The 18,279-nt window shown below is 56.4% G+C and overlaps 1 protein-coding gene across 1 annotated transcript; it reads right to left on the bottom strand.

Annotated features, from left to right (window-relative positions):
* Positions 1-188: 188 nt before the first annotated feature.
* On the bottom strand, positions 189-8,503 carry ZMYND19 (zinc finger MYND-type containing 19). The gene is made up of 6 exons (XM_068551893.1): positions 8,272-8,503; positions 6,848-6,907; positions 6,047-6,153; positions 5,305-5,445; positions 736-916; positions 189-526 (listed from the first exon to the last, which is right to left on the bottom strand). Exons 1-6 carry the CDS (start codon positions 8,320-8,322, stop codon positions 383-385), a joined length of 684 nt encoding a protein of 227 aa, XP_068407994.1. The 5' UTR covers positions 8,323-8,503; the 3' UTR covers positions 189-382.
* Positions 8,504-18,279: the final 9,776 nt, after the last annotated feature.

Genomic DNA, 18,279 nt, shown 5'->3' with positions numbered 1-18,279 from the left:
TGCCGGCCAAGGCGGAGAGCAGACAGCAGCCAGGACGCCGGGCGGTCCCACCCTTTACTTTGCCCCAGCCCGGGCGGGCCGCCCTCCTCGGCTCAGCCGCCCGGAAAGTGAGTGTTACAGCAAATGACCCTATTTGTACTTTCTAACCCTCCCGCTGCCTCCCCCCCCCCAAAAAAACTGTACATGAGTTTACAAACATATTAACATATAAATAATGAGAAGCGTCCCGGGGGGCCTCCCAGCTGTCTCTGCTCCGCGGCGTGCGGGGGGGCCTCCGGTGGCGGAGCAGGGGCAGGGGCAGGTGCAGCCCCCCTGGTGGCCCCGGTCCAGCCGCCAGCCGCGCCCGCAGCCTGGGGAGATGAGAAGCCACTTGACCGGCCGGTCATCGTTCCGGCTCAAGCTCGTGCTGCAAGGGGCGCCTCTTCTCCCGGCAGTGCTTCTTGTGGGCTGGCCAGTCCTTCTGCTGGCACTGGGAGCCACAGTAGCGTGCCACCTGGCAGCGCCCGCAGATGTTGAACTCCCGGAGCTGAAAGGACACAGAAGAGCGGCGCTCCGGTCACACGGCAGACCTGTGAGGACCTGGCCACCCGTGCGCCGAGGCCGGAGGGTCTGGGCCCCGGTCAGGCAGTGACAAAGGAACGGCCACCGCAGGGGAGAAGCCGCGAGAGGGCAGTCCTAGGGGAGGCGCGGGGCTCCGCAGGGTCGAGCCTCCGGCCCGGCTCCCCCACCGCGCACCTGCTTCTCGATCATCGTGCAGGGCGGGTAATGGCACTCGTAGTAGGTGCAGGACGTCTCCTCCTCCTCCACCACGTCCCCGTTGGCGTTGTAGTACCGGGTCACGTTCAGGACGGGGAACTGCTCCTCTATGGGGTCCGTGGGCAGCTGCTGAATCGCCAGCCAGTATAAGCTTTGCTCCCTTAAAGAGAGAAGCAGGCGCTTCAGGATGCCTTGGCCAGGAAGGGTCAAAGTATGGAGGTGACGATGAGTGACCCCAGGGTGGACCAGCTGCTTCCTCTTCTCAGGCTGCCCCGCCCCCAGTTTTGCAGCTTGACTCTCCTTTGGCCCATCCCACTGCCTGGGCTCACCTCTCCGTAACATCCAGTATGTAGCCTGTTTCATCTTCCCACTAAAGGGCACAGGGCAGGGCTTTGTCTGCCTTGCTCGTCAATCTCCCCAACGCCTGGGACGGCTGCACACAAGACAGGCACGGAGATCACATGCTCGCAGCCCCAGAGGCGCCCACATCTGCCCCTGGTTGGTCTGCCTGCCCGATTGCTGTGAGCTGCTCTACACCCCCCTGAACACTTCTCTTGCTGGATAGGGCCAGAAGCTTGTAAGTGCCCGCACCTGCCCCACAAGAGGCACAGGCGGTGGGGTGAGCACAGGCCCGCCCTGGGGCTGGCCCCCAAAGGAGGCACCTCCCGCACTCCGAGAGTAAACGGATGGGTGGACCAGCCCCTTCCACCCACCCACCCTCTCTGGGGACCAGGCCGGGAGGGACTTGGATAAAAAAGGGAAGGGTCTGGCACAGCACTGTAAATCAACTATACTTCCAAAAAAGAAAAAAGAAAAAGGGAAGGGTCACCCTCTTCTAAAGTGACAGACAAAAATTAACTCAAAATGGATCAAGGACCTAAATGTAAGACCCCAAACAATAAAACTCTCAGAGAAAACATAGGACAAAAGCTTCACAACATCGGATTTGGCAATAATCCTGGATATGACACCAAAGGCACAGTAACAAGAGAAGAAACAGGCAAATTGGACTCCATGAAAATTCAATTATTTTGTGCATCAAAAGAGACAATCACGGACTTCCCTGGTGGTGCAGTGGTTAAGAATCCGCCTGCCAACGCAGGGGACACAGGTTCGAGCCCTGGTCCGGGAAGATCCCACGTGCCGCGGAGCAACTAAGCCTGTGCGCCACAACTACTGAGCCTGCGCTCTAGAGCCCGAGAGCCACAACTACTGAGCCCACATGCCACAACTACTGAAGCCCACACACCTAGAGCCCATGCTCTGCAACAAGAGAAGCCACCACAGTGAGAAGCCCGCGCACAGCAATAAAGAGTACCCCCCGCTCACCGCAACTAGAGAAAGCCTGCGCACAGCAACGAAGACCCAATGCAGCCTAAATAAATAAATAAATAAAAACTTTAAAAAAAAAGAGACAATCAATAGAATGAAAAGGCAACCTATAGAATGGGAGAAAATATTTGCAAATCATATATCCGATAAGGGATTTGTACCCAGAATATATAAAGAACTCTACAAGTCAACCAAAAAAACAAACGACCCAATTTAAAAATGGGTAAAGCATCTGAATAGATATTTCTCCAAAGAAGACATACAAATGGCCAAAAAGCACATGAAAAGATGCTTAACATCACTGATCATCAGGAAAATGCAACTCAAAACCGCAATGAGACCACCTCACACTCCTGGGATGGCTACTATCAAACAAACAGAAAACACGTGTTGGTGAAGGTATGGAGACACCGGGACCTCTGTGCACTGCTGGGGGGAAGGTAAAATGGCGCAGACGCTGTGGACAACGGTGTGGAGCTTCCTCAGAAAGTAACCAGAATTATCCTATGATCCTGCAATTCCACTTCGGGGTACACACTCTGAAGAATCCAAAGCAGGGACTCGAAGAGCTCTTTGTACAACTGTGTTCACAGCAGCATCATTCACGACAGGCAAGGGGTGGAGGCAACCCAAGTGCCCACTGATGGATGATGGATAAACCAAATGTGCCATACACACACACACACACACACACACACACACACACGCAATGGGGTATTACTGAACCTTAAAAACGAAGGAAATTCTGACACATGCTATGACATGGATGAGCCTCAAAGACATAAATGAGGCGAAGTGAAATAAGCCAGACACAAAAAGACAAATGCCATATTAATCCACTCCAGATAAGGTCCAAGGACTTGTCAATTCACAGAACAGTAGGTACCAGGGGCTGGCGGAGGAGATGGGTGGGGAATTAGTGTTTAATGGGGACAGAGTTTCGGTTTGGGAAGGTGAGAGTTCTGGAGACAATGGCAGGGTGATACACGACAATCTGAATTTGCTTAATGCTACAGAACCATGCACTTAAAAGTGGTTAAAACAATAAATGTTATCTGTATTTTGCCACAATAAAAAGATTTTTTTAAAGAAGAAAAGGGTGAAAGTCAGGATGTGGGAGAAAACTGGCTACTTTCTGAGCCCTCCAATGAAGTCCTGGAAGACAGAGGTGAGTTTCAGTCCCAGCTGGCTTTTGAAGGCAGAGAGGGAGGAAAATGCACCTTTGCAAAGAGCACCTTCCACGCGGCTGGGCCACCCTCATGGCCCCACTGAAGTGACGCCAGGAAAGCAGAGCAGAAGGTACACGCCTGGCAGGAGCTGTGCTGCCGAACCGCCCGCCTCACATATGGGGTGATTCCTACGAAGAGCCGCCGTGCGGAGGCCACTGAGTGAGACGGAAGGACACGTGACGCCGGGCCACCGGGGAGTTCAGGCCACCCTTGGGCTGGCTCTGCCCCGACAGGTGGAGGACTGCTGACGGGCTGACCCCAGGCCTGCAAACTAAGGCCAACCCCAGCCCGTCTGCTCCTGGGACGACCAGCAGGGAGAGGTCCCTGGGGTGGTCCTGGGCCTCCTTAGAGTGGTCTGAAGGAGAATGGGGCAGCTGGGCCATGGCCTGGGGGAGACCACCGGTGCGGCAGCCCTGGGTGTAACAGACCCTTTTCCAAACAGGTCTTCTTAACTGTGGTCGCCTCATCTCACAACAATACATGGTGCTCAGATGGACAAATGCTGAGATCCCAGAAAGACAGACCCATCGCTGGGTGACACGGTGGGCAGTGTCCCTCCAGTGTCTGCGATGGGCAGCAGCAGACCTGCATGGAGCCAGGGAGGGTGAGCCCCAGGCCTGCCCTGAACCCATGTGAGCGCTGGACAACTTGGGGGAAATCCACGGAGGCTGGTGTTCCGCTCAGCCGCCCTTACACTTGTCCTGATGACACAAGCTTCCTTCTGTTGATGAAAGAACCCTCCTGCCCCCAGCACGGAGACAAAAGTGACTCAAAACAAGCTGACTCCCCCACGCCGCCAGACACTGCTGAGGAAAGCGAGTGTGCAGCCCTGGCAGCCCCTCCTGAGACCTGGAGGTGGCTTTGTGGCTTTCCACATCTCAGCAGTGGAGCCATTAGGTGTCCTATCTTTGCTTCAGCCAAGTTGGGCTTAGTTTCTGTCACTTGCAACCAAAAGTCTAGACTCACATAACCTCCAGGAAGATGAAAATCCTAACCCAGCTATCACAAGAGGATCAGCCTCTAACAACGGAGCAGAGACCCCCAACGCCTGGAGACCCACCCCCTCCCCTCGTAGAGTTATGGACACTCCTCCAGAGCTGCAGCAGCATCGGATTGGATGTGGCCTTCTTACACCTGGGGACCATCCCCCACCAGCAAGCCCAGCTGGCCGGGCAATCCCGCCATTTCCTACCTCCAGTGCATGGGGCTCCACCGAGACCCCAGTGGTGACCACTGCAAAGGTTCCACCCAGTCTCCATCCTAAGAAACACTGACACCCCCGCACCGACCTCACCGACTTCTGCCTGTAGGGGAAGTCAGCACCTGTACCGCCAAAGTCAGGAAAAGCTGCCCAGGGGCCCGAGGAGATGCACAGAAGCCCTAGGGAGCCCCTAAATGATGCACACGTGGCCAGGGACACCCTGGCTCATTTTGGCTCCCATCCTGCGGGTCCCCCAGCTCTTCCTAAGGGCTCCATGAAGTCACAGAGGGGCTTGTTCCTGGGGCCATGGGAACTGCCCTCGGGGCATCCCCTCCGCCCAAGTCCTCAGGACCAAGGAAAGGCGGAGGCCGAGCGGCCAACCCCCGAACCACACTGTCCTGCTTCCTTTAAACCACTGACCAGACAAGCTGTTTACAAAAGAGCATGACAGCAAGACCCATCTGTGTGCACAGGGGCACCCCTGAGATGGAGACGGCTCCTACATCTCAAGGGCGTCCTGCCCACCTACAGGGGACTGGCCCACATAACCCCTCTCCCCGCGAGAGCCAATTCAGAAGACCAGCCCAGAAAGATAAGCATCCAAGCGGTCTCCTCCCCCAGTGAAGAAAAAGAGGACCCCCGCACCTTGAGGGAAAACAGCCAAGGTCACCAAACCCACAGAAGCCTCAGAGCACAGAGTAGACGCGGGCCCCTCTCGGCAGTGAGCTTGGAGGGGCCGCCCTCAGGGGCATCTCAGCTACATCACCGGGCCCCAGGAAGACCCACCTCTGCTTGCTGGAAGTCTCCTCGGCTCTGGGCCGCCAGCCCCACGGCACCAGCTGCAGGTTGTCCAGGCGATTGTCCACAGTGACAGCGTTGAGGTGCACCACCTGAAACCCGGGGGCGATGCCCCCCCTGTGCCGCTCCCTAGGAAACAGACAGTGCTCCAGGTGGGCTCCCAACCCTCCTGAATGCCTCAGCCGCGTGCCCTGAACTGGTCCCTTCTCACACCGACGGGACCCATCAGGAGTAAGGCTGCAGAGAGGAACCCAGGTAAGTGAGTCTGTGGCCCAAACAGGACAGGCCACGTGGACAGCCCAGCCCCTGGATTTAAGAGCTAGGCTGCAGGAAGCCAAGGAGGGAACCCGAAACCATCTCACACACAGCCTGGAGAACACCCCACTTGCGTGGTCCCAAGTACTTCGGAACCTCGCGGTTCACACAGAAGAGAGGAAGGTCCTTCCCCAACCCGGAGGAGGGGCCAGACCCCACCCACCCCCAGAGGAGGCTGCGTCCCAAACACACCGAGCAGAAAGGGCGCTCAGCCTGCAGACTCTCTGGCTGCCCTGCCAGTGCCACAGGTCGCAAAGCAGCCACCCCTCCGGGATAGTGACAATGACACAGAATTAACTGGGAGACCCAGGGAAGGCACCGTCTGTCAACAAGGGGTCTGCTGGCTCCACGAGCCCCGTGCACCTCAGGGCTTGCGCAAACCCGACAGGGGAAACAAGCAGCTTGGAACACCCACCACAGCAGCTCATGAAGGAGCCTTCCCGACCCCCTTCCTCGGTTCTTGTCAAAGGCGTATGCAAATATCTTAGCACCATTTCCATCTGCGTCTACTTCCATCCGGGCCTGAGAAGAAACAAGAAAAAGCTCTGTTAAAAAGCCTCTGATTATCAACAACATTCCATATTAAAAAACAAGCCAGAGGGACAATCCCAGGCCTATTCCTGGGACCCTGGGGGTCTCCGGAGTCTCCCAGACACGTGGCACCAAGAAGCACTCTCCTCTTGTGGAGGCAAGACACGGTCACGAAGCACTCTTTGCAAAACATTGTGGACACAGAGAAATAAATCTTCCTACCCTTAAAAAAGAAAAAGTCCCCACCCAGTAAAAAATAGATAAGCCCTAGACCAAGTAAGTGTAAAAGGGTGACATCTGAGGTAAGAGCGGGTCCACAGACTTGTGGAAGGAGGAGTGGGAGGGGGAGGACTGGAGCCCGGACAGCTTCGTCAGGTAGGAACAGCGGAGGGCCAGAGACGGGGGGCAGCCCTGGAGAGTCTCCCAGGGCACAGAAGCTTGTCCAACTGAACTCAATCACAAACATGACACAATGTGTCTCCTTTTCAGGAAGAGCCTGCAACCAGGCGGAAGTGGGGGAAGACCAGCATCGCAGAGGCGGTAGGGGGCTCCACGGGGCAGTGACAGACAGCTTGAGAGGCTCGCGTACCAGGTCTTGCCCTCGCATCACAGGGAAGAAAGCCCACCCCTTGTGACCCTCCCGGGCATGACTAAGGGCATGCCAGCAAAAGAACGGCGTCCTTACCTCAAAGGAGTAGCCCTCCACCAGCGGGATGTCCTGCTCATCTATCAGTGTGTACTTGGTCTGGAAATTAACGTTTCAAGACGTTACATTTGGAATCAGTACGAGGTACCGATAATAAGCAGGAGCGGCCCCTTGAGACTAAGCGAGGTCAGCAGGCGAGGAGCCGACTATCCTGAAAGCAGGTAGAGGTGCCAAAGCCTGGTCCTTCCCCGCTCACGACCGCGCAGAGTCGCGGCATCAGGCTTCACTTCCCATCTGCTCGTGAAGAACCAAAAGAAGTGCCACAGGACTGGCCAGGTACTAAGCTGTGCATTTTAATGTGCTGATAAACCTAGTCCAAGAGTATGACGTCACTGGAGTAGAGGGAGGGGGCCGGGATTGAGGCAGAATATCCAGGTTTCAGTTAACATTTATTTTATTTATTAAGCCAGGCGGTCCTCACACAGATGCTCACTGAATCGTCCTTCCTACCTCTTTGTCTAAAATGTTCCAAATAAAAGTTTTAAGGGATGACATTAGTGCAATCAGTCACTGAGTTAGAAGGGACCTCAGAGCTGATGGGGAGCCCACCCTTCCCTAGTTAGAAAGCCACGTCCCCTTGCAGGAAGGGCAGGAAACGGTCCCCAAAACGGACCAGTGTCATTCTCGCTTGGAAAGCTTTTTTCTAGCATCTGAATCGGTTTTACCTTCATCTGACTGCCTCTGCTCCTCTCTCCCACCAGAAGCTTCCGCCGCTGGTGATGGGAACAGGGTTCCCATCCAGGGTAAGGTCCGTGGCTGGTGCAGCTGCACGGCCGGCCGGCTCCTGGAAACAGCCAAGCCTCAATGCCCACAGGTGCCAGGAAGCCCCAGCCTCGAACACGCGGAGGGCGGGGCCAGGTAAGGGAGAGAAGCAGAGGGAGGCCCTGCTCTGGCGAGGCCCACTGAGGCTCAGCCAGACGGGGCCGCCGCTGGCAGCACGAACCCTGCCCGAAGCTCACTACGGACCGGCAGGCACCGGCGGCGCGCACACGCAGGTCTCGGTGAGGAGCGAGCGCGCCTCCTCGGAAGGGCCTGCGCTCCCCGCGGCCACAGGCGCAGCCACAGCCCCCTGCTCCCCCGGCCACGGCGCACGGTCGGAGCCCCGGTCCGCAACCGGAGGAGGGCTGCCCCGGGAGCCAGGCCGCCGGCCCGCCGCCTGCAAACCGCCCGGCCCTTGCCCGTGCCCCCGCCCGGGTCGGGCCCCCGATCCAGCCCCCAGCCCCGCGCCCCCGACCCCCAGCCTCGCACCCACGACTCCGAATCCCAGACCCCGCCCGCCACCCCCAGCTCCGGTCCGGCCCCCTGCCTCGCACCCCGGCCCCCTACTCCCAGCGCTGGCCCGGCCGCCGGCCCAGCGCCCCACTCCCCCGGCCCGACCTTAGCCCCAGCCCCGCGCCGCTCACCTTCCCGGCCACCCGGCCGAGCCGCACGATGCCCAATTTGAAGTCGGTCATGGCCGGGCCTGCGCTCGGCCGGCGGCGCCTCTCCCTCAGGAGGTGCCGGGGCCGGGGCGGGGCCACGGCGAGCCGGGCGGGCCAGTCGGATGAGTCGGGGTCAGGATCGGGGCCGGGCGGGCGGGCGGGCGGGACGAGGCTGGACCGGGGTCGGGCCGCCGCCTCCTGGCGCCCGCCGGACCTGCCACGCGCCGCCGCCGCCACCGCCGCGCGCACCTCAGCGAGCGGGGCCAGGGGCGGAGCGCGACGCGGACACACCCCCGCGCGCCGCCGCCCGGCCAATGGTGGGGCGCGCAGTGCGCCGGCCGGCGCGCGCCGCCACGACGCAGCCAATGGCAGGAGGGCGAGTGCGCCGGCGCGCTGAGGACCTGGGCCAGCGCGGGGGAGGGGCGCGGTCGGGGGCGGTGCCTGCGCGGCCGCCCCGCGCGACGTCAGTTTCGCGGGAAGCTTTGTGCTGGATGCTGACCTATAGGCTCCCGGCCCCGACCCCCTACCCCGACACCGACCCGGCCCCCGCCCTCGCCCCCGCGACCCCGACCCGGCCCCCGCCCCTCGAGGAGGGCGGCCTGGCTCCGCGCCCCGGGCCGTCCGGGCTCTGCAGGTCGGGGTCCCTGCGGGACTGGCTGCGGCTACCCGTAAACCGTCCCCCGTCCTCGGACAGCGGGCAGGAGGCCGGAGTGGGGACAGGGACCCGGAGCCCAGGGGCCACTGTGGCGTAGGGTCTGGGTCCATTGCCGACAGGCCCGCCCTCCTTCTCCCTGGCCACCTCCACACAGGGGCCCGGATCAGGACCCTGTAGCCCAGGGGTCCCCAACCCCCAGTCTGTGGACCGGTACCAGTCCGCGGCCTGGGTGCACAGCAGGAGGTGAGCAGTGGGCGAGAAAGCGAAGCTTCATCTGCCGCTCCCTATCGCTCGCATTACCGCCTGAACACGCCCCCCGCCCTCGGTCTGTGGAAAAACTGTCTTCCACGAAACTGGTCCCTGGTGCCAAAAAGGTTGGGGACCGCCGCTATAGCCCATCCTCGGGCTACACCAGGCTTCCCTGGGCTTCGAGCCGGTGCGCTGAACAGCCTGGGCCAGGTCCTTCCTGAACAGGAACTCCAAGGGCTGAGGACTTTGGCGAGGCTTTACCTGTCTCCTGGCAGCCACTCCAGCGGGCTCTCACCCCCAGCGCCCGATGAAACCACTCTACACCGGTGCACCCAACAAATTGAAAACCCCTGTTATAGCGAGGGAGGCAGAAAAGGCTAGTGACCTGTGAGTTATATGCCATGTTAAAAAGTGATCAGTGCTGTGGGGAAACAAGTAGATCAGCATTAGGGAGTTGGGGATCCAGGAAAGGTGGTGGGCGGGGCAGGCCTCATTGCCAAGTAATTTGAACAAACTGGGAGGAGGAGGAGGAGTGAGCCATGTGGGCTCTAGGGGAAGAGCATCTCCAGCAGAGGGAAGAGACAGTGCCAAGGCCATAAACTGGGAACACATTTGGTGTGTCTGAAAAGTGGAGGTGGCCACCGTGAGCAAAGGAGTGCATGAGAGCAACAGGGGACAAGGCCAGAGAGGTGGAGGACGGGAAGGGGGTCATGTAGGCTCTCGTGAGGACTTTGACTTTTACACTCAGAAAAGTGAGCCACTGGAGGATTGGAGCAGAGGAATAGCTATTCAGTGCATCACACTGGCTGATGGAGACAATGCCGGAAAGAGTGGAAGCAGGCAGGCTGTTTAGGAAACTAATGCAAGCACCCAGCCAAGAAACGATGATGTTGGGACACCTGTGGTGGCAGTGTTCTGTAGCAGTCAGGATAGCCCTGGTTATGCTGCAGTAACAAACATCCCTCAATTCTCAGCAGCTTAGCAAAATAAAAATGTATTTCTTCCTCAGGCTGCACGTTAAGGTTATAAGGCAGTTGAATACGTGAATATGGCATTCAGGGAGGTGTCCAGCCTGAGGTACAGATTTGGCGTTCATTAGCATATTTGTTGTATTTAAAGCCACACAGCTGGATGAGCTCACCATGGGAGGAAATGCAAATAGAGAAAAAGAGAGGAAAAAGATTGAGCCCTGGGTACTCTCATACTAAAGGGAGAAGGAGGTTGAAAAGAGAAGGAGCTGGTAAAGAGAATGAGGACGTCAGGTATGAGGGAAACCAGGAGAGGGCAGTGGGCCAGGAGCCAAGTGAAGACAGTGCTAGGGTGAGCGGGAGGGATCAGCCTTGTGTGATGCTGCTGAGAGGTCCCGGTCAGTGGGCACTGGGAATTAGTCAATAGAGCACGCAGCACGAGGGCACTGGGCACCTTGACAAGTAAGTGATGGAGGAATAAGCCCAACTGAACGGGCTAAGGGGGAGTGGAAGGAAAGGCTTGGAAACCTTGAGACTGACAACTCTTCTGGGGTGTTCTGGCTGAAAAGGAGCAGAGAAACGGCCAAAGCAAGAAAGAAAAGGCAAGTCCAGAGAGAGTGTTGGTTTTATAGTGGGAAAGGAAGCAGCATGTTGTCCACCAGTGGGAATGAGCCCATGGAGGAGAAAGAGGTGAGGCAATCGCCTGAGAGGGGAGGGCGGGGGCTGGCCTCTGACAGGAGCCTGGGTGGTTCAGCTCAGCCACAGCTTGAAGAGGAGTCGGAGAGGTGAGTGGATGTGGATGTAGGAATCTGGGGAGTTCTCTTCTGATGAGAACGAGGCCATCAGTTGAAGGTGAGAAGGGAGTGTGGTCCAAGGAGAGAGGACCAGGAGGACCAGGAGGGAACTAGGAAAAGACAGTAGGGTGGCCCGGCAGTGTCAAGGGGACCAGTCCGTGTGACTGTGTGTTTTTCTCCAGCCTATTTAGGCTGCTCCTGAGAAGGCAAGGAGAAAGAGTTGGATTCAGCCAAGACTGTGGTTATGCTGGGCGAGTGCAGTGAGGTGAGGGGGAGAGAGCGAGCTGTCTAAGAGAGGGATGCTTGCCCGGGGCATTGAGCTCAGCAAGTAAAGAAGAGAGGACACCAGAGGGGCAGATCCGAGGGTTGGAGGTCCCAGTGGGTTCAAAGGATCGCTGATAGAGGGAGTGAGCGAGGACGGGAAGTGTTTCAGAGACTTTTGCAAGGGGCTGCAGGTGCTGGGGATGATCGTGTCTCAGTTACCTGCTGGCCTGTGACAACCCCACCCCCTCAAACTTCATGGCTTAAAAGCACATCAACTTACTATTTTGCACAATTCTGTGACTGACTGGGCATCTTTTGTTCCACACTGTGTCAGCCGGATACCTCCTTCGGTTGGACTCAGCTGGGAATTCGCCTGGAGCACCTCATTTTCTTCCATGTGACCCTGGGTGTGGTGTACCGTTATCCAGGCAGGAGAGCTGGACTGCTTACCATGTGGAGGCTCTGCTCTAAGTGACAGGTCCCAGTGGGCCTCTGCTTGAATCACACCTGCTGGTATCCCGCTGGCCAAAGCAAGTCACGCAGGCGAGCTTGGAGTCCGTGTGGGAGGGATATGCACAAGAGCATGAGTCCTGAAAATGTGGCGCGTTGTGGGGGCTACCAGTGGAACAGCCTGCCCTCCACCCGTCCACCCTCTGACCCCTAATGATTCATGCTTCTCCCACGTGAAGACCCTAGAACCACCACCTCACCGTGGCTCTTGGCTTATGATGTGCAACAAGGCGAGAGGCAAGTTGTCTGCCCCCCAAGACCCAACATTCCAAGGGGAAGCACAGGATAAGTGAACAGACACCCGGTTCAAAAAGGAAAAGGGGGCGTGCCCCCTGCAGCCACGGGCGCACAGCAGCGTTGAAATCCAGCAGACAGCTGTCACAGTGCTCCTTTAAGGGCTTGTCTGCTCCCGGCAAGTGGTTCCCTCACCCATCCCCCCTTTTCTATGGATCCCGACGGCTTCTCTCTCTGCCTCTTGGCCCGGCGTGCTCGCTCGTCCTCCCTTTGCCATGGGAAATGGGCCCTGTTTGCTGCAGAGTAGCCTTCTCAGCCTGCTTCTTGCCTGGAGACAGTTGAGAGCCCAGAGGCCTCTTTTATTTCGAACTTCGTCCATTGTAGTTCAAGCAAATACAACCCCTAAAAAAAACTTTGTGGATTTTCTAGGTGTCAAATTATAACACATTTCAGTAGACAGAAGCTACACTGCAAATATCTTTGAGCGGCTCCTTTCTGCTTTGGACGTCGAGCCATGTGCTGTGGCACAAAGACCTCAAGACGCCTGGAGGCGCTTCTGTATGGCTGACAGCATCTATGAGGGTCCCGTCCCCTGGGAATCTTTCAGAGGTCTTAACAAGGGGTCATACGCCATGCCCTTGCATTTCTTTTAACCCTGAGGTCGTGTTTTGCTGCAGTGCCCTGGATTTGATCTTCCCCACGATGCCATTTCTTACCTTGAGAACCTTTGCTGCCTGGAAAGGCTGAGATTGAGAAATAGTTTTTATTTTCCGGCTGCAGGACCTGGTTTGAAATACTTCCTCCAACTCCTGCTGGAACATGGAACATTACTTCTTTAGTTCATTTCTCTTTTCTTTATTTCACTTTAGCATAAATGACTGAAAGAAGCCGGTTGGCCCTTTAAGCTTTCTGCCAGGAAAATCAGATCCTTAGATATATTTTCTGTCTTCCCCGTTACCACAGGCAATGGTGTCCCACTTTTCTGCCAATACCTGACTGGGCTCCGCCCTTCTCGGGCCTCCACCAGCAATGTCCTCACTGCCTGCCAGGTCCTCCTGCTGCCTGGTTCCAAAGTCAGGGCCACGTTTCAGAATTTTGTGATGGCAGCATCTCACTTTTTTTGTTGTTGAATTTTTGAATTTTATTTTTTATACAGTAGGTTCTTATTAATTATCTATTTTATACATATTAGCGTATATATGTCAATCCCAATCTCCCAATTCATCCCATCACCACCACCACCCCCCGTCACTTTGCCCCCTTTTTGTCCACACGTTTGTCCTCTACATCTGTGTCTCTTATTTCTGCCCTGCAAACCGGTTCATCTGTACCATTTTTCTAGGTTCCACATCTATGCGTTAATATACTGTATTTGTTTTTCTCTTTCTAACTTACTTCACTCTGTATGACAGACTCTAGGTCCATCTATCTCACTACAGATAACTCAGTTTCGTTTCTTTTTATGGCTGAGTAATATTCCATTGTATATATGTGCCACATCTTTATCCATCCGTCTGTCATCGGACATTTAGGTTGCTTCCATGCCCTGGCTATTGTAAATAGTGCTGCAATGAACATTGGGGTGCATGTGCATGTGTCTTTTTGAATTATGGTTTTCTCTGGGTATATGCCCAGTAGTGGCATTGCTGGGTCATATGGTAATTCTATTTTTAGTTTTTTAAGGAACTTCCATACTGTTCTCCATAGTGGCTGTATCAATTTACATTCCCACCAACAGTGCAAGAGGGTTCCCTTTTCTCCACACCGTCTCCAGCATTTGTTGTTTGTAGATTTTCCGAGGCAGCATCTCGCTTTTAAGTGTCAGTGTCTGTTCCAGGTATGTGCTGCTGCGTAATAATGGCTTAAAACAGCTGTTGGGGCTTCCCTGGTGGCGCAGTGGTTGAGAATCTGCCTGCCAGTGCAGGGGACACGGGTTCGAGCCCTGGTCTGGGAAGATCCCACATGCCGCGGAGCAACTGGGCCCGTACGCCACAACTACTGAGCCTGCGCGTCTGGAGCCTGTGCCCCGCAACAAGACAGGCTGCGACAGTGAAAGGCCCGCGCACCGCGATGAAGAGTGGCCCCCACTTGCCACAACTAGAGAAAGCCCTCGCACAGAAACGAAGACCCAACACAGCCAAAAAAATAACATAAAATAAATAAATAGGTCAGGAGCTCTTAAAAAAAAAAAAAAAAGCTGTTGATTTTCTAATTATTCCGTGATGAGATTGGGCTCAGCTGGTTGACTCTTCTGCTATTGGCTGGTGGGTAGTTTGTCTCAAATTCTCACCATCAATTCCTTCCCTCCCTGTCAGGTGTGATGCTCCGTCCTCACTCGTCCTGTGACTGTTTCTGGGGGTTTTTTTTGGCCACACTTCGCAGCTTGTGGGATCTTAGTTCCCTGACCAGTGATTGAACCTGGCCCACGGCAGTGAGAGCACTGAGTCCTAACCACTGGACTGCCAGGAATCTCCCTCCTGTGACTGTTTTTAAAAAAAAATTTTCTTAATTTAATTTATTTATTTTTGGCTGCATTGGGTCTTCATTGCTGTGCGCAGGCTTTCTCTACTTGTGGCGAGTGGGGGCTACTCTTCATTGCAGTGCGCGGGCTTCTCATTGCAGTGGCTTCTCTTGTTGCGGAGCACGGGCTCCAGACGTGCGGGCTTCAGTAGTTGTGGCACGCAGTCTCAATAGTTGTAGCTCACAGGCTCTAGAGTGCAGGCTCAGTAGTTGTGGCGCATGGGCTTAGTTGCTCCAAGGCATGTGGGATCTTCCTGGACCAGGGCTCGAGCCCGTGTCCCCCGCCTTGGCAGGCGGATTCTTAACCACTGTGCCACCAGGGAAGCCCCCTGTGACTGTTTTGATGCACTTAATCTGGTAGAAAGTTCTGGGACTTCCAAGCCCAGGCCAGAGGACTGGCAGCTTTACCTTCCTCCCTCTTGGGGGCCTGCTCACAGGTAATCAGTCTTACTACCTGGAGACCCTCATGCTGTGCGGAACCCCAAGCAAACCATGTGGAGAGGCCTCAGGGAACGGATACTTGACCAGCCCCCAGCTGCCCCAGCCACCCGAGTCAAGGTGTCAGACACCAGCAAAAAGGACATCTTGGCCATTCTAACCCAGGCAGATACCACACAGAGTAGAAGAGCCTCCCAGCTGAATGCAACCTAGTTTTCAGAGTGAGTAATAAATTTGGGTGGTTTGTTATGCGACAATAGACAGCTGAAACAGCCAGGGTCCTTCACGGAGCTGCAGTCAGGATGTGTGAGTGAGGCGAGAAGTCTGAGACTCTTAACGTGCAGGCTTTCCCTTTCTCTCTAGGTGATCTCTCCAGAGGAGTAGCCAGATATTGTCACATGGCAGCTCAGGACTGTCAGGGAATGAAAACAAAAGCTGCCAGCCCTTCTTAGAGCCTGAAACTGGCATGGCATCTCTCTCTCTGGCAGTTCAAGCAAGTCAAGGGGCCAGCCCCATTCAGTGGGAGGGGTAGAACCCACCTGCTGATGGGAGTAACAGCATGAGTGGAAAGGGGTGAGAGAAGTTGTTGGGTGACGTTGTTCAGACAAACCTAAAGCCACAGGAGGGGCTGCTGAAGCCAGCTGGGGAAGGTTCTCAGAGGACAGGAGTCAAGGGAATGAGCACTGCTTTGATCATGTTTTTTATTTTCTAGATCTTTGATGCTTTGACATCTTGAGGGCCTTGCTGGCTGGGGAGAGACTGCCCTTGCCAGGCTGGCTAATTCCTAGAGACAGCAAACAACTCACCCGCCAACACACCTTTCACATGCAAACCAACCGATCCAGAGCCCACACCCCAACCACCTCCTGTAACCAGCACACCAGGCCAGTATTTCCCTGCCTAAATCACCCAGGGCCAGGTACTGGACGACTAGAGACCACTGAAATTATTCAAACTATCCAATCCTGAACTTGCTCAAACTTGCGTACCCTGCCTCCTTCCCACTGAAAACACAGTAAAGGCTCTGGCTGAGCTCTCCTCTCCCTCCTGCTCCTGATGACACTGGTGTTCCCCATGTGGCCCTGCATGGTGTGGCATGCCCCACTTGGGAACTGTAAGTTCTAAACTCTTCTTTCAAGGCAGTTGGCTTTGTGTCTGTCACCTTACCATAGCTGATTAAAACAAATCCTGGGTTCATGTTAAGATAGAGGCCAGGAGGTTGAGGTTGGAAGGAAACCTATGTGGATTCTGAAGTCAGAATTCCTGCACAAGTGGTACTGGAGAGAATGACAGTGAGTGAGTCAGGAGCTGAAATCACCAAAGAATAGGGGGGGCGGGCCTCAGCTTTGAAGGTAACAGCAAGAGTGGAGGGGGGAATGAATTCTTATCCAGAGAAGATGAGAGTTAAGGCTGGCAGCTATTAGGGCAAAGGGGAAAATGGCCTGGAAGTGGTCATAAGGAGTCAGGAGAGCATCCACCCTACCTGCAGGCCCAGTGGTACAGGGGTTGTACGAAAATAAACATTAACACTTTAGAGCCTCCAGGGGAAGCCTGGGCTCCATGAGAGCATGAGGAAAGGAATGTTTAGAGAAAAGCGAAGTCAGGGTGGTGATGATGGTGGACATGAGAGCACAGCAGCAGAGCTTCTAGACCAGGGGGATGGGTGGGAGAGGGGGTCAGAGGAAAGGATGTGCAGAGCCCTATAGGGTGCGACTGTGGGAAACAGGTGTGACCTGGGGTAAGGTCACCCATTTTCTGCCCCCATCTCCTCCATCTCAGCAGCAGCCAACACAGCGTCTCTCCCTGCCTCTGCAAACACTTCCTTTTTTTTTTTTTTTTTTATAAATTTATTTAGTTATCCATTTATTTTTGGCTATATTGGGTCTTTGTTGCTGCGTGCGGGACTTCCTCCAATTGCGTCGAGCGGGGGCCACTCTTCGCTGCAGTGCGCGGGCTTCTCACTGTGGTGGCCTCTCCTGTTGCAGAGCACAGGCTCTAGGCGCATGGACCTCAGCAGCTGTGGCACGTGGGCTCAGTAGTTGTGGCTTGCGGGCTCCAGAGCGCAGGCTCAGCAGCTGTGGTGCTCGGGCTTAATTGCTCCAGGGCATGTGAGATCTTCCCAGACCAGGGATCGAACCTGTGTCCCCTGCCTTGGCAGGCAGACTCTGAACCACTGAGCCACCAGGGAAGCCCAACACTTCCTTTTTGATTTCTGCCATGGACGCTTGTTTTTTTGGGGCTGCCCACCATCCTCCCCCATCCCATGGGTACCCCAAACTCCTTGTTCAGGGAGTTTGCACAGTCCTGACGGGAAAGTGTCAAGCTGGCCAGTCAGACCCTCCCTCCTGAAGCATCAGAATCCCGGGTAAACCAGGCGGACCTGGCGCCTGCTGCATACCCCTGGCCCTCAGGGCCTCCCTGGCTGCTCCCTTTCCTCAGCCTGGCCCAGTGGACCCCTCAGTCTGTAAGGCCCCTCTCCTTTTGCCGGAGGGCTAGATTAGGTTTCTGTGGCTTTCACCCCGACTTCTGATGTCATCAGCGTCCTGAATAGAGTCACCATCTACAAACAAGGGTCTAACAAATCGTTCGTCCTTTGTCTCCCGCAGACTCATGCCTAGAAGTGCCAGTTCACTTGGGTGCCTAATAGGCACCTCTGACTCTGCCAGTCACCATTTCTCCCCTTCCCCACCCCCCCAAACAACTTGTATCTAGGCCGGTCGTCTCCATCAAAAAAATGCCACCCCATTCGCCCAGCTGTTCTGGACAAAAACCTGGCCTCACCTTGACGCCCTCCTTCAAGCAACCCCACATTTAACTTGCCAGTAGGCGCCCAGCACCTTCTCTAAGCCAAGCACGGCCTTCTCTCTCCTAGACTCCCGGATTTGCCCTCGAATCCGCCCCTGGGTATCGAGCCCCACCCCTCACCTGTCCCTCCCGCTGCCGCAGGCCAAGCGCTCCCCGCCCCGACACAGGCCCAGCCTGGAGACTTCCCTCAGTGTGGAGACGCGGCACATTGGCGACCCCGGGGCGGAGCCTGGGAGGGGGCGTCGGCCCGGCCCGCCCCCGCCACAGGTGAGGCAGCAGGGGGCGCAGGTGCGCCGGGTTCCCGCGGGCTGAGCCCGCGCTCCACCCTGCGGGCCGGGGCGGGGCGGGGAAGGGCGACCTGGGGGGACGGACCGAGGCGGGGCTGGGGGGCGGGCAGGAGCCAGCGTGGGGAGCTGGGGGGCGGAGGGGGGCGGGAGGGGGCGGGGACAGGAGCGGAGAGGGATGGGGGGCGGGGGGAGCAGGGGGCCGGGCGAGGCGGGGACGGGGGCGGGGGCGGGGGCGGGGCAGCTAGGGCGGGGCTGGGCGCGCGGCG

This window comes from Eschrichtius robustus, chromosome 10 (assembly GCF_028021215.1).
Source record: "Eschrichtius robustus isolate mEscRob2 chromosome 10, mEscRob2.pri, whole genome shotgun sequence".
Lineage (NCBI taxonomy): Eukaryota > Metazoa > Chordata > Mammalia > Artiodactyla > Eschrichtiidae > Eschrichtius > Eschrichtius robustus.
This window is presented reverse-complemented; position numbering and strand designations above follow the sequence as displayed.

What these genes read in the sequence shown, in the direction of transcription:
- ZMYND19 (XM_068551893.1), bottom strand. Translation starts at nt 8,322, where the DNA reads ATGACCGACTTCAAATTGGGCATCGTGCGGCTCGGCCGGGTGGCCGGG. An exon ending in TCGGCCGGGTGGCCGGGAAG is followed by an intron (nt 6,908 to 8,271) that starts GTGAGCGGCGCG and finishes GTTAATTTCCAG; the next exon opens with ACCAAGTACACACTGATAGA. An exon ending in CTCCTTCATGAGCTGCTGTG is followed by an intron (nt 5,446 to 6,046) that starts GTGGGTGTTCCA and finishes TCTGTTTCCTAG; the next exon opens with GGAGCGGCACAGGGGGGGCA.